The following is a 15,147-nucleotide window of genomic DNA, read 5'->3' on the forward strand; positions in this document are numbered from 1 at the left end:
ACTCCAGTGAGGGAAGGCTTGTCTTGGTTTTGTTGGTAATGCTTTGTCTTCCTGAGTGGGGCAGGCAGGCCTGGTTTCTTTTGTCATTGTTCAACTCTTAATCCGCATTATTTACTCTCTAAGTAAACCCAACTGGTTTTAAAAGCATGTTCCCAGGAGCATGTTGATAATCGTGGCATGTCTTTTGTCATTAGTGGGTGCGGGCCATCAAATTCTACAAGTCACCCAGCTAAGGAGGTAGATCATCGGGCAGTATTTGGTGCTCGTCAGTCCTGGCCGGTGCCTGACAGTGCCCGACAAGCAAACAATTCTCACCTATCCCTACCACTCTCTCAGCAATAACAGAGGACGATCCCTCTGCTGTGAAGACGCCTGGACTGGGAAGTAGCCGTAAACATAGCAAACTGGAACATGGTGGCCCAACTACTATGACACATCAGAGGGATGAACCTGCTGAGTCTGACCCCCTGCGTAACTCGCAGCAGGAAGCTGCGGGGCTTCTTTCATGGCTGGTGGCTTGCCACCTTAAGCTGGCCACCATTGAGAGAGGATGGCTCAGGCACTGCTCTTGCCATGACCACAAACTGCAGAAGGGAGCACTAAATGCATGGGGAACAGCCATTACAACGCGGTTTTTACCACGCAGTGCAGTTACATCGCATGCGTTACAACGCATGCGATGTTACAACGCTATGCCATTACAACGCAAGTCTTTACATCGACTTGCGCTAGATGGCGTGCTAACATTACAAATAGTGTAGTTTACTATCCCAACACCTTCCCTACTGTTAAGTGGACTGGAGTTGGAATAGTAAATTACACTTTTTTAATGTTAGCACGCCATCTAGCGCAAGTCGATGTAAAGACTTGCGTTGTAATGGCATAGCATTGTAACATCGCATGCGTTGTAACGCATGCGATGTAACTGCACGCGTTGTAAAAACCCGCGTTGTAATGTCATACATCCTAAATGCACTGTTGTGTACTGCAAACACTTTGGATAACACCCATGTGTATCCAAAGACGCTTTGCAACTGACAATATAACAGATTCATGTATTTCCTAGTTAGAAAATAAAGGGATTCTGTATTCCTTTTTTTGTGGTTGGAGGATGATATGAATCTGAATTTTTGGTGCAAGAAACATATTCCGTAGTAGAAGCAGTACCTGTATGTGTTTGGCTACACCAGGGACAGCAACAGAGTGAAAATCTAGTCTAAATCTGGATATTAGAAAAATATATATTTATACATATGTATTTTACAAAGATCATAGATCCCCTAAACCCTCCCCTTCGAAACAGGATTACCAACACACACACACACACACACATATATATAAGTATATACATATATAAGTATTTATATGTATGATATATATATGTGTATCGGCTTATTGATTGGATTCACAGTAGCAGGTTCTCGTATATTGCTCACCAAGAAGCAATGCAATGTTTAGGTGTGGAGATGCAAAGAGGAAAGCAGAGGCACCTGTTGCATTGTGCACTGTGCATCTAGCTGGAGAGTCCTCCCCCTCCATTTCAAAGCTCAGAACACAGCATGATTGTGCACACATAGCACACACCATGAACTTAGAGGCTCACACTGTCTGTGTGAAGTTTTATAGAAAGGTATTTGCATTATCAGTGCCTATATCGGTTTTGCTCAGTCTGGAGTGATTCTGGGGGGGTTGTCCCGGTCAGAACTGCGCCCAGTCAAGGACACACCAGACTCAACCAGGGATAACCAAACTTGGGCTGTGCGCGGCTCTTGAATGCTCCCTGCCAGCATCCGAAACTGGCAAAAGGAGGGCAGGATCAATGTACTCTGTTGTTGTTAATACTCCAGGTCAGAGGACAACTAAACTGAGCTTCGTGCCAATCGCACAATGCCTGAAAAATGAAATATAGTGTTCTCCACTAACAATGTTTTAACAACTTCTCCATTTAGAATGTCCCGTTTATCTTCTCTTGAACTTCTTTATATGCACATGTTCAATCAAATGCAACTGCACAGGTGCAGAGTAAAGGTCTGCTTTCACAAGAACACACATGGTGAAGTAGTCGCTAGTCGTTCTACTGATTACCATTCATGTCCTCTTTCTACGCCCATTCTCGTTTTAGTGGCATGACAGATAAGGTGACAGTCTCAGTATGAAAAATGCTTACAAAAGGGTGAACATTTCTAATGTAACCTTAATTTATTAGGTATTGCTGGCTTTATTTTTATATTTTATCTTTGATTTGTATCATGTTCTGTTAGCCAACATGGGAAGGTTCGAACTGGGAAGGTGGGCAGTCGGGCATGGGGCAATGGGCCGGTTCCTAAGGGTGACCTATGGATCATGTTTTTTGTTTTCCCCCTGCTTTCGCACTTTCGCCCACGAGGGGGTGGCGGTGGGGGGAGAGGGTGTTTTGACTCTGAAAATCAGCCTCGCTCCAAAGGACTCCTGCATTGTTTGCCTATCACCAGTGCTTTAAATGAGCAGATACTGTCCGGTACGGAGTACCTGCACTTCTTTAATTTGAAAGGGAAAGTACCTGCACTTCTCAGCACTGTTACAATACATTTAATGGGAGAGTACAGGCACTTTTCAGGAGCAAACAGGTACGCTGGACAGTGGGTACCAGCACACCTCTCTTTCCATTTAAAGCACTGCCTGTCACCATGGTACATGTGGAGCAGTGTCTTTCCCCTGACCCCTCCTCCGCCATGCCATCACCTTCTGGCAATGGTGAGCAGGGAAGGGTGGGAATATACAGGGGACTCGCTAGGGGGCCAGGTGGTTTGTGGCCCTGGGCCATCACCCACCTGGCCAAAATACAGTGCTTCTAGTTCTCACTAATCTTACTGGTACTGCAGGCTTTAAAAGGCTCAAGTTACCAAAACATTTCTCTAAAAATGAATCCAATGAGACTAACCAAAGGATGTTTCAAGAAAGTGCACAGTACGCTAAAGTGGGCCACTTCTTTGGGACTGACCCGGCGTAATTGCAATCCCAATCCAAACCTGAACATGGGCACTTTTAGAGATATATATATATGAAACATAAAAATAAAATAAAAATAAGAGATGGAAAGATTTTATTATTGGGAAAGTCAAAAGAACTTTAAAGAATAATACTATATGTTTGGAAAATATTATGTGCAGTTTCAATGATGCTACATCCCTAAAAAGAATAAGGGGCATTCAGAAGATAGAGTTTTGCCCCCTTTCCTGGACAGTCTCAACGAGGCCGAACCCAGCTTGGCACAACAAGTGTGTCTGCTCATCCTTGGTATGAGGAGACCATTTAAGTGAAAAAATAATTGTATAAAAGGGCGTAGCGGACTGCAACAAAATGATGCATTTCAAAAGCAGGGAGACGCATAACCCCTCTTTTATATTTTGTCTAGAACCTATTACCCAGTCATAAAGATATTAATATATACATGGATTTGTAGCAAGGGCATTTGCACAACGTTGGATGAATCAAGAACCGTCCCTCGAAAAAATGTCAGGCCACATCTAAGATACCCCTTATTTTTTTATGAAATTAAACTCTGAGATTATTTGTGTATCTCTTTGTAAGGAGGTCATACAAGGAATTATTAGAATTGTGGAATGTTTCCAGTCGACACACCATGAGGCAGATGTCTATCGAAGCCAGGTGGACCATCAGTGCATGGAAAAAGATCTCACCACCAGGCCGACGGTTCACCAGGGCCCCCTGAGCTGGGACCGGTACTGAAATGGTGGTTGACATAGCTGAGGGAGGCTATGAGTTCTGAGTACATACCGGAGAAGATTTCTGTAGCTAAGCTTCGTAAAATGGCTCACCCCTCCCCCCCTGAAGCTTTACGTACAAAGTTGCACGCCTCTATCATATCACCATATTGAGAACTGAGATGGGGAATCTGGGAGCGCAGGGCAGTCTTGGGGAGATAGTTTCAGCAGTTATTTTTCTGTACAACGAACAAAAGTGCAGCCTTGCCTGGATTGCCATGAGTAGTTACGGCGCCTCTCATGATTACCAGTCTATAACTGGCACTTGCAACATCTCTAAAAACATAGAACCCTCTGGACACTTGACCAAAGAACATCAAGACATCTACAACCATTGAAACAATTCCACGGTTACTGCACACCGTTTTAAATACACTGGATAACTATATAATATATTTATATATATATATATATATAAATATTGCTGATTATTAAGACAATGTAGTCCAATAGCAGATAGGCAAATTCTTCACACAAATAAATGTATGAAGACGCAGCCTCAGTCACTTGGCACAAACAATCTTGGTTCATGCTCCGAATAGAGACATGTGCCACTTAACTCTGTCATTTGCAAAACAATGTTCTTGGTAGGTTCACAGCCAGTCACCGGCCAAAGGTAGGGTCTGGCAAGGTTTGAAGCAGCTTCCGATAAAGGAGCTCAAACTAAGCTAAGGGCTTTTTTCTAGTTCGGGTACTAAAGCATAATGTATCTTTCCACGTCAATTGAAAAACGTTTCTATTGAGTTTGTCTTTCGTAGGAAGGCTCTCCACTTGGATCCACACAAATTCAGCTTGCCCTCACCCAAAAACCCTAAAGGTATACACTAACCATAAGTGACCATTTAGATAACTGTGGGCAGGAGGAAGGCACAGATCATTCCAGATTTAACTGAAATGTAAGAAAGAACCTTTCTGTTGAGCCAAAGGTTTCTTGGAAAATGCAGAAATATACCAGTGAGATATTTGGGCTATAGACAAAACAGCACAAAGGTCTCATGGACCGATGCACCCATTTTACCTCAACACCTCTATTGCTGCTATAGATTTATGTACAATGCACAATGTTGTGTTAGCAGTGATTCCTTGCTATAACATTAACTTGTCTGTCTTTCAATAGTTTATAAATTACAGGCATCCTGGAGAACTAGTTCAAGTCGCCTTCCATGTTTAGGTAATTCACACACTTTTTACTGTATTGCCATAAATAATGAAATTGACCTCTGCGCAAATGAAGTGAAGCCCTACTTTTCAGTAAATGTATAATCTAGGATCTCTTTTATGCAGAGCCACAGTTATGCACCAGTCTTTTGGTAAGGTACAGGTACGGTACAGCAAAGGAATCATCTTCTTTACAGGTCGAGTTATTGAAAATGGTCCTATCCACATACAAGTTAAATCATTCATCCTGTACAGGTACCGTAAATGACAAGTACTGGATAAAGTTAAGGATTTATTTCTTGTGCCGGTATAGTGGAGGATGCTTCTTCTCAAAAGATCAAGTTTAGGACCCCTTCTTTTTACAAGTACAGAATTTCTGAAGATCTTAAAACGTTTGAGGTATGAGGAAATCCTTTAGAGTGTCACTAGCTTTATTTCTCATACCTGGACTGCCATTGACAGCTGCTCTTTCATAGTACAAGATTACTGTGTCTACTCGACTCTGTTTTGATGTTAGGCTGACCAGTGCTGGCTGTGTCATATGGCTCCCCCATAAAACGACAAACCTTGGATGCCTTGGGCTGGGTTTCTTCAAATTGCCCTGTGGTCTTTGCATATCCACATACGGTGTTCTTGCAATCTTCTGTGACCAATGGAATCCCCCGAAGATAATTTGAATGGAAGATCTTCTAATGCATCCCACCAGATGCACATTGGGCTATGCATGCTGCTTCTCAACATGACTTATCAAAGGGACCCAGTTTGTTCACCAGATGTTAGTGAACGCCTGAGCTGTGTTCATGCTGAGCTACCTGATCGCATTCCAAGCAAGGTGTCACGACAAGGAGCAAAGGGGCATAATAGCACTGATGGCAGCATCATGAGAGGTCTGTGATGGAAGTCAGCTATTGTCCATTATTCACAGTTATTGGGGACAGTCCATGCAAAGTACAGTCTTCACAGTGCACCAGTGCTTGAAAAAATGGATTTGGAAGCCAATTAGATGACAGTGTTAGGGGAATGACCTGTGAGAATAAAAGTTTCATCAAACACATGTCTTCGAAAGAAAAGAAGCTAATATTCCCACATGAGGACAGAATCAGCTGGTTTAGGCCCTGTAGCCCTCTTCTCATCTCACATATGTTTTGGTGGTATCCGGGGAGGTTAAACACTTCTCGGCAGATGGATTTATTGCTTTATCACAGCCTGGACTAGCTGCTGCACTGTTCCATGTAGCTGAGCAGAGTGGCTGAACCCTAGTGGAAGGACACAGCCTCAGGCACACTGACCATGTGCGCATTAGATGGAAGAGGCTGGAATCACAAATGGGATTAATAAGGAACTTGATTGATCTTCTCCACCTCTGCCTTGATCACCTGCAACTTATTTAGCAGATTTGGACCACAAAAGAGGCATCATCTGCTATTACTTGGCATTGCGGCATACGCAAGTTATTATTAATGTAATATGCAAGTGAGTATCATAGATGCCTTATTTACATGCCACCGCCTTCTTATTAAAGACAAGTGAGCGAAGAGATGAACAACGATAACATTACTGCACAGTTTACGGATCATCACACAATAAGAATTAAGTCTGTCACTTGACGACTTCTTTCAAAAACTCATCTGAGGTTTGAAATAAGGATGCGGCAATGGGGGTAGGAGGACAAAATGGGACTCGAGACTTGCCAGGGACGCACGGTAGTCATCAATGAGTGAATTAGGGAGAGTCTGTTTAACGGTAGAGTGACAAAGAACATTTTGGTGACTTATGCAGAATAAATTATTCCTATTTCTACACAACAAGGCAGGTAAAAAGATAATTCTCATTCAAGGACCGAAAAGCACCCGATCTATGGAGTTGTGCTTTCCCAATCAGGAAAGGACCAAAAAGACGTTTGACAGCCTTGTTGTATAAAGGTGGGCGGGAGGCATTTTTATCTATAGTGATATCAAAGAAATATGCCCATTAAAAAAAGCCTCACCATTTTTGAAGCCACAAGGTCAATGGGACCCAAACTGTACATGGCTGAAAAGGCAATCTCTCATCAGAGGAAACCTGGAAGTGGCAGGTGCCCCTGTTATTAGGCTATTATAACATCTCTTGAACATTTTAAGGAATGTCCGCGGGTTTACGTTGTCCCATAGTAAACAAGTGGAAGCCTCTTGATTACTGCTAGGGGAAGACTGGCATACTGGGACACTGAGGGATTTATTCCACTGGCTTGCACCGCTGTAGAGCAATATCACAGTTTGCCAGTCCTTCTTCGACTCTTGAGGTGAATGGACCTCTGTGCATTTATGAATAAAATCCATCTGTGGAATATCGTCAGAGGAGTCAAGTTTTCCTAATAAAGAGCAAAACGCAGTTTATAGCAGTCGATCAGTAAATACATGGAAGTATCAGTTTCTCTGATTGAAAGCTTACAGAGACGTATAAACCCCAAACGGCAGTATTATTGGGTCCATTCTGCTTTGAAACTGTACAACTTCCTCCTCCCCAGCCTATACAGCAACACAGAAAATGTCTAAGATTTCTTTGCGGGCATTACTGGAAGTCATCTCTGAAACAGTCCTCAAGGAAAAATATAAAATACAACTCATATGACATTTAAAACAGAACGCAGCGACTTACCAAAAATTATGTATATACCTGGTTAAAAAGCTCTAAAGCTAAAGAAAACACAAGGATAATATTCTCTATACTTGTTTAAAATATCACCTTTCGATTTCGGGTTGGAAACTTGTGACTTTTTTGCTATTTCTTATCTTCAGATAAACCGGTTATATGAAACTCGGGCGGGAGGGGTGCCAGACACCTCTACAGTCCTGTAGGCATCTGCTAGGGGATTCTGCTAATAGGGTCAAAACAAAAAGGCAACATTCGAAACAGAAAATGTCAGGAGGTTCCATTAAAAACTTGAGGTAGAAATTGTTTTTTCTTTCAAAGTTTTGGAAGTGCTTTACAGTTGGAGCAACGGAAACATAACATAAAAGTGAATCAACGTTGAAAAAAAATATTTGTAAAACAAAACCCCAGGGAAATACCCAGGTCAGCTAGATGTGCGTAGCATGTGTTTTTCCTTTTCTGAGGTAGTACCAAGTGAGTGTACTGACCGAGTGTATTTGCACAGTTTATGCAACTCTAGTTGAGTAATGCAGGACTCGCCATTGGCTGCAGCTGCGGTGACATTCAATCAGGTTGAGGTAGATTACTTCTGTTGACCGGAGCAGTCTCTCCTTGTCTTTCGCAGTTGGCTCAGTGAAGGATTATGCTTTTCATCCAGTCCTCCTTCTGTGTGTATGTTTGCTTTTTTGTGTTTTTTGTTGTCGACAGCCAAGCAACAAGAAAACAGGTCTCCTGAGAAAGGGTGTATAATCGTGATACCACAGAAAGTTGCAGGCATCCGTCAAAGGTTGGCCATTTGGATTTTGTTCTCATTTGCTCCCTCCTACTGTCGAGTTGACCATTACTTGGACCAGGAAAGGATATAGTTTTGTGAAAACAAAAGAAAAAAAAAGATAAACCTTAACAAAACAGACATTAAGAATACTGGCGAGTGGCAGTGTGTAGAGTCCTTCAGCTGCCAATAGGATAAGAGACAAGCGGACAGGTGAGACGCAGGTGTGAGAGTTGGAAAAGGGTTTTGTTTAACTTGGTCCCTCTCAACAGGCTTGTCCCAAAATTCTTCTTCTGATAGTTGTGTTTTTTTTTTAGCAGCCAGTGGTAACATAAGAGAAAACGAAATCAGGATCCAGTCCTGATGAGGTCACAATAAAAAATTATTGGAGGCCTGAGATTGAGAGAAACACTTTGCAGGAGGTGGCGATTGCCTCTCCCCTCCTCCAATATATAGGAAATAAAACATTCAAAAGACCACCCCATACAAAAAAATAAAGACATTGCAGGAATCTTCAATTTGACCTGAGATTGAAAACTTGCTGTTCAAGCCAGCGGTGGCAGTTCCTTTGCCGAGTCCTAGAGAACTAGATAATGCTCAGAGCCGTGGGGGGAGGGCTGGAGCGGTATCACCCTTCGCTGGTAGGGTCGTGGTTCGAGGCTTTGCTTTCCAGTGAGACGCTGACTTGGGATCCAGCCTGATGGTCCTCCAATGATGGCCTCGATAGGGGTTTGATGGCCTGCTCTTCAGCGATGCTGAACTCGTCCGGCGGATGCATTGAGATCTGGGTGTCATCCAGTGAGGTAGGCAGTTTGGGAACAGGCTCCTAGAAGACAAGGGATACCCTTAAGTTGTTAATTAAGAACATACTAGAAACATTTTCCACAAGTACCATAAAATGAATAAACGTAAAAATATTTTTCATATGTGTGCAACATGAGGGCTCGGCTGCCTTAGAGCAAACCTGCCCAGTCACGTATCACTTGGGATTTTCTAGACATCTAATGTCCTTAAATTGCAAGTCAGACCCTCTTGAACAGAGAGTCCCGAAATAATGTTACTTACCTGGAACATGGATTTTTAAAGTTGTATCTATTATAAATTCACATAAGGCATATGATCACACAATGTTAAGGCTGGGCTCACAATATGTACTTTCTATTCCCAAAAGTTAAATAAATTATCCACCATAGGCACTTTATGAGCGACTCACTGTAAACTAAAACGCCAAGTCTTGCCTCCTGGTACAGGAAGTCCTAGCTCCCGAAACAGCAAAAGGCCCTCCAGCCTTAAACTCGAAGACTTGCTCTGTGAAACAGAAACTCTAAATGCTCCTTCCTGACAATGGGAAGTCCTGCCCCGTCCCACATTTGAAAGTTGGGATTAGTGTAAATCCCACCTCCTAAAACAGGAACTCCTTCTCTCTACTTCAAGCCCAGCCTCCTCCTGAGGTGACCGAGCATCAGGCATATTTAGTGATTGGGCAATTTTCACACGCCGTGTCCAGCAGAAACGGTCTGCCATATAAAATAAGTGTATCTGTTTCAGAAATAACTTAGAAAGGGGTAAATTGGTATAACTACTGTGGCTAAAGGCAGCTACAGTGACACATTGTTGACTGCTACTAGTAGCCGTCACATACACTCTTGCCAGAGCATTAAAATATAAATAAATTATCTCTTAAAATAGGGCATATTCACTCCACAAAGTTGAGAGCAAACTGCTCTTTTCACATTGAAATGGCCAACAAAGTTTACCGCATGTTTTTATTTGACGACTCTAAGAAATTTCCACAATTGGGAATCCATTTTGAGACAAGATGGTCTATTTTCAAAAATGTTTTGCTGATTTCCTTAAGTGAGCATTCCTCTGATATCCCTGTATCGTCAAATACATGCAAGTCTCTTATGTGGATATATTGGACGCAATGCCTGTAACGTCATGTCATCCATGTAAACCGTTTTGGAATTATCAGTATAAATCCCAGAGACCTTTAATTCTTCAAGCAGACCCAACATTCATTCCTTTTTGTTTATCTAATTGAACATATTCACTTGATCATTACCTCTATGCTACGTAGATTAATATGTATAAATGTAAACATTACTTTTAAAGCAAGGCACAAACGTTGACTAAAACATTCATTGCATGTGGTGATAAACAAACAAGTGTGGAAGCGTCTAATCATGTTTTATGTTTAAGTACCTATACAGCAAAGGTGAATTTCCACGCATATATAATAGGCTTTACATTTGTTTGTATACCGTTTTTATAAAACATGAAACAATTGTACAAATTACACAGATAAACTTTTCACAAATCTTTCCACAGGAAAAATGTGATGGTGCCGAAGTATATGATGGGGGAGGCAGAGAATGGCTGGAAACGCCATTTGCGGATGTGGTGATCCGCTTGTCAGCTGGTGTGTTCTGATATGTTTCGAGAAGCAAACAAAATCACCTGTGATTGATAAATCTGGGTGGAGGCATTGTGATAACGTATGAAGGTGTAGACTTTAATCCACGTGAAAGTGTCTCTGATAAAAATCAAAACATTATTGTTGTTCGGTAGGTAGAACAGTGAAAATGATGGCTTCCCAATGGTGTGTTTGTCTATACAAAGAGCCTCATTTAGAGCTTGGCAGATGTGTGGCGTCTGCCAAAAAGCAGCAGATATCTTCTCCACCCTGTTCAGAGTGCATTAAGGCCCTATACAAATGGCCAACTTAAAGAATATGTGAGAGTGCACAAAGCCCATCAGATGCCTTTATCTCCTATATCAAGCTGCATCTTACAGACAAACTTTACTCCAGATAAAGATATCTAGACATTTTAACCACTGTGTCTTAAGCTGCATGGGATTACTAAGGTTCCAATATTAAAATATACTCCAAACGGGGCAGAAACCTGAGCATATAACCTTACAGGGTCATTAAAATGTGCTGGTTCTGAGCACAAATCCGTCTACACATGAATAATAAACAGCAGCGTAAAAGCAAACGCTTGATAAAGATGAAACAGGGGCATATGCAATGTAATGGTAGTTCTAATGAATAATTTACTGATCTTTAACTTACATTACCTCACAAAGGACTCCCCCGTCAAAGGCTCTTCAAAGTGCATAGTCCTGTGACCACATGTAAAATATTACAAATATGGCCTTGTTCCTAAACATCAATAGTCCTGTCTCTCTTCTGCAAATTAGTAGTTCTGCTTTCCAAGAACCAAAGGCCTGACTCATGCTTCAGAACCATGATAGCCCTCTATGATCAAAGATTTTATAAAAACATTTGATTGTCCTCCTTGAAGGTGCATCAGAGACACTAAAGCACAATAGCCGGGGTTCCTTTTTCATCAGATAGCCCGGTTTCCACAGTTGGCACATGATCAAAAAGCTCTTCCACTAGGATGACCCTTTGGTCCTCACAGTCCTCAGCTCAATGTTTCTGGAGGCCTGAGATGGTGTGTGGTGATATACGGGTACACTTGTCAGAGTCTGCGTACCAAAAAAGAGGCAAGTGCAAAAGATTCAGATGGCAAACCACAAACCAGTTTACCCAATTAGAACCAGGGCTTCCTCTGTATTCCATCAACCAGCTAGAAAATGAACTAGGTTCTGATGGAAGAAGCTTTTGTCTTTGAAATAAACCTGCTCCTGGCTGATCGCCACTAGCCACAACTTGGGATATGTCCTACCCCATGGGATGAGTAATTTGTAAACCATCGTAACTTTGTGCAGACATAGCACATGTATTCTAACAAGACATTCGCAAGATTGCTGCTAGCTGATCCCTCCAAGCCAGGCCTAGAATTTGGAAGACATTCTGCTATTTTTCCCTGCCCTGGTAGAACAAGAAGCTGGAGTGCCCGCTGAAAGTAGAGGAGCTAGCTCCTGAACAGTAGGACAGACTTCAAGCAAAGCCAACTGAAATCTGCTTGGAGCAAATGAACTAGCAGGACCCAAATAAAACCTTGCAGTGATTGTTGCCACATTTGTCCCGAGAAGCAAATAAGTAGCTATAGGCTGAAGAGATGCTGGTTTGATGCCTTGGCTATAGACCAACATTGTCCATTGGGCCCCATATTATTTAGTTTTCTAGCACCCAGCATTTAAAAAGTGCTATTAAAGAATTTGAAGGTGGTAGCACCCACTGCTTCTGTGTATATCTTAATGCCAACTGCACTCTTTGAACAACATGTAAAGAAAACTGTTTCCCATTAGAAGCAATAGCTATAAAAGGACATTTATGTCATCTATGTCTATTGTTGTCATGCTGTATCCGAAACTTTAGTTCACAATCACCTCCTACAGTAAGCCTTGATTATTCAGCTACACTACCTTTAAAGGAGTACCTTGGCTGTCCATTTGGAGTGAAAAAGTAGAAGTGACCCCGGAGCACCAGTAATAAATGGCGGTGGCCACCATGGAGACTGTAGTAAACACTGTCTGCACCAAAACCTAAAATACAAGCCCTATGGTATAAAGGCGTCACTGCATTGAATAATGTGGTTGCACGTAAAAGCTTGATCGCTCAGGCATCAGTAACGACGTGGACAGGTGTGGCTGTGTGGTTAAGTGTAGACATGAACAGAGACTCAGTCAGGGAACAAATGCTATTCCATCACAACCAGTAAAGCCATTCATACTTATGGGGACAATAAAGTGAGTGTCATTGAATTCGGTAAAAGTATCACCTGTTGGTTACAGGAAGGACTTATAGCCAGCAAATCTATTGAATTTTTCATTGTATAATAAACACAAACAAAAAAACAAGAGTGGCTTTGCGTACAAGGAGTGTAACAAAGGCAGGTCTGCATGGACATGCGCGTCAACATAGATGTCACTAAGCATTAGAGATGTCACTTACAATGGTTCCCTTATCCTGAGAGGTTTGAGGATGGGAATCAGGGAACAACATCTCCATTTCATTCAGTTCTGACTGCTTCCCTCTGTCACGCAATTCCTCCACATCCCGGTGGGTTAAGCCATTTAGAACAGCTCCCGGACTCCGCTGGCTTCGTGGCACTTGCGGGGTGGACAGGTGATCAGACCCCTTTCTACAAATAAGCAACCTGGATGAAACAGAGAAGAAAACAGATATGGAGATAGTTGTAACATGGGACGACCTATTAAGTCTAATGCAGCATCTCTGGTACTGATTCACTTGAAATCACCATTGAAAAGCTTTAAATAACAGTATAATAATTACATATGAAGTATATAACTACATAAATACAGCCACTTTGCTCCATTTATCAGCAAGATTTTTTGACCAACCATTGTATTTGTAGCCATTCTTGGAATGGTCTCATGTGTAGGCGAATGTTGGGAATAAAATGAATGCATGAAGCCATCATTCCTAGCAGCTTTCCCACTGTCCTCACTGTCAGAGTTTGCCCCTTCTGGTATAGCTGTGTCCCCTTCAGTAGGGCTAATATCCTCTTCTTGCTTAGGAACACCTTCCCCAATATTGCATCTAATGTTGCTCCTAAGAAAACTTTTTCTTGTTCGGCTCTGGGAAAGATTTGCCCCCAGTGGATGGAAAATCCAAGCTGAACTAGTGTCTCCAATACTTGCTGTATATGTTGTTTGCAGAGTCTGTACGAGCTTGCTCTTACTAACCAGTCTTCTAAGTACAGGTATACATGGATTCCTTGTCTTCTTAGATGAACGGACACTGCTGCTAGGCACTTTGTGAACACTCCTGGTGCTGACTTTAGACCGAATGGCAGCACTTTGAACTGGTAATGTGTTTCGTTAACCACAAATCTTAAGAGCATCTTGTTCATGGGAATGTGTAAGCAGGCATCCTTTAAGTCTATGGTTGCCATGTAGTCTCCTTTTTAAAATTGAGGAATCACCTCTTGCAGTGTTGTCATTTTGAACCTTTGAGTCTTTAGGAATCTGAGGTCTACTATTAGACGCAGTGTTCCATCTATCTTTGGAATTATGAAGTACGTAGAGTAATTTCCTTTGTTTCTTTCCTTGTGTGGTACCTGTCCTATTGCTTCTTTGGCTTGTAATTCTTGTACTTCTTGGAGAAGCTGAGTAACGTCTCTTTTTAAATGTATTTTCCTCTTTGGTCCTTTGTTTGGAGGTTGTTTGATTAGCTCTATGCAGTAACTGTACTGTAGTATGTTTAAGATCCATTCGTCTGAAGTGATCTCTCTCCATTTGTGGAGGAAGTATTTTAACCTGTCTCCTACTGGTGTAGTATGGTGGAGAAACTGTTTGCTTATTTCATGTCGTTGTTCTATTGCGGGCACACTCCGTGGTGTTTCTTGAGTGTGTGTACTGCTTGGAATGCAGTCACTTTGTTGTTGTTGGTGCACCCCCTCTTTGTGGAAGGCCTCTTCCCCGGGGGCGTCCTCGAAAGGATTGTCTTCTTCGCTGGTATTGCCAATTTTGTTGTTGCCCTTGTTGTTGTCTTTGGCTTTCCCCTTGGTAACCCTGCTGATATACCTGATGCGAGGTTGTAGGGTGATGGTTACCTCTGCCCGCTGGCCTCCTTGAGGGGGTGCCCCTACATATGTCTCTGAATTGTAGAGCGCCCACAGATCTTGATGTTTCATTGTCCTTTTTTATCTGGATTAGCTTGTCGTCCACTACGCTTCCAAACAGCTGTTCTCCATTGAACGGTGAGTTCAGTATATTGTTCTGCACCTCTAGTTTGAAACCTGAGATCCACAGCCATGCGTGCCTTTTTTTGGTGATGCCAATCATCTGCCTACTTGATGTTTCTGCGGCATCTAGTGCAGATTTTAAGCATGTATTCGCTATATTCTTTCCTTCCTCTACTATGAGGCTTGCTCTTTTTTGGAA

At 42.2% G+C, this 15,147-nt stretch overlaps 1 protein-coding gene across 1 annotated transcript in view; it reads right to left on the reverse strand.

Moving 5' to 3' along the window:
* Positions 1–942: 942 nt before the first annotated feature.
* Positions 943–15,147, reverse strand: part of IGDCC3 (immunoglobulin superfamily DCC subclass member 3) — a 406,359-nt gene continuing 392,154 nt past the window's right edge. The window contains exons 13-14 of the mRNA XM_085644584.1: positions 13,193–13,397; positions 943–9,151 (exon numbers count right to left, since the gene is read on the reverse strand). Coding sequence (XP_085500710.1) covers positions 8,954–9,151; positions 13,193–13,397 — 403 coding nt within the window. The 3' untranslated portion in view covers positions 943–8,953. The remainder of the gene's footprint in view (positions 9,152–13,192; positions 13,398–15,147) is intronic.

Source organism: Triturus cristatus, chromosome 3_1 (assembly GCF_964204655.1).
Source record: "Triturus cristatus chromosome 3_1, aTriCri1.1, whole genome shotgun sequence".
NCBI lineage: Eukaryota > Metazoa > Chordata > Amphibia > Caudata > Salamandridae > Triturus > Triturus cristatus.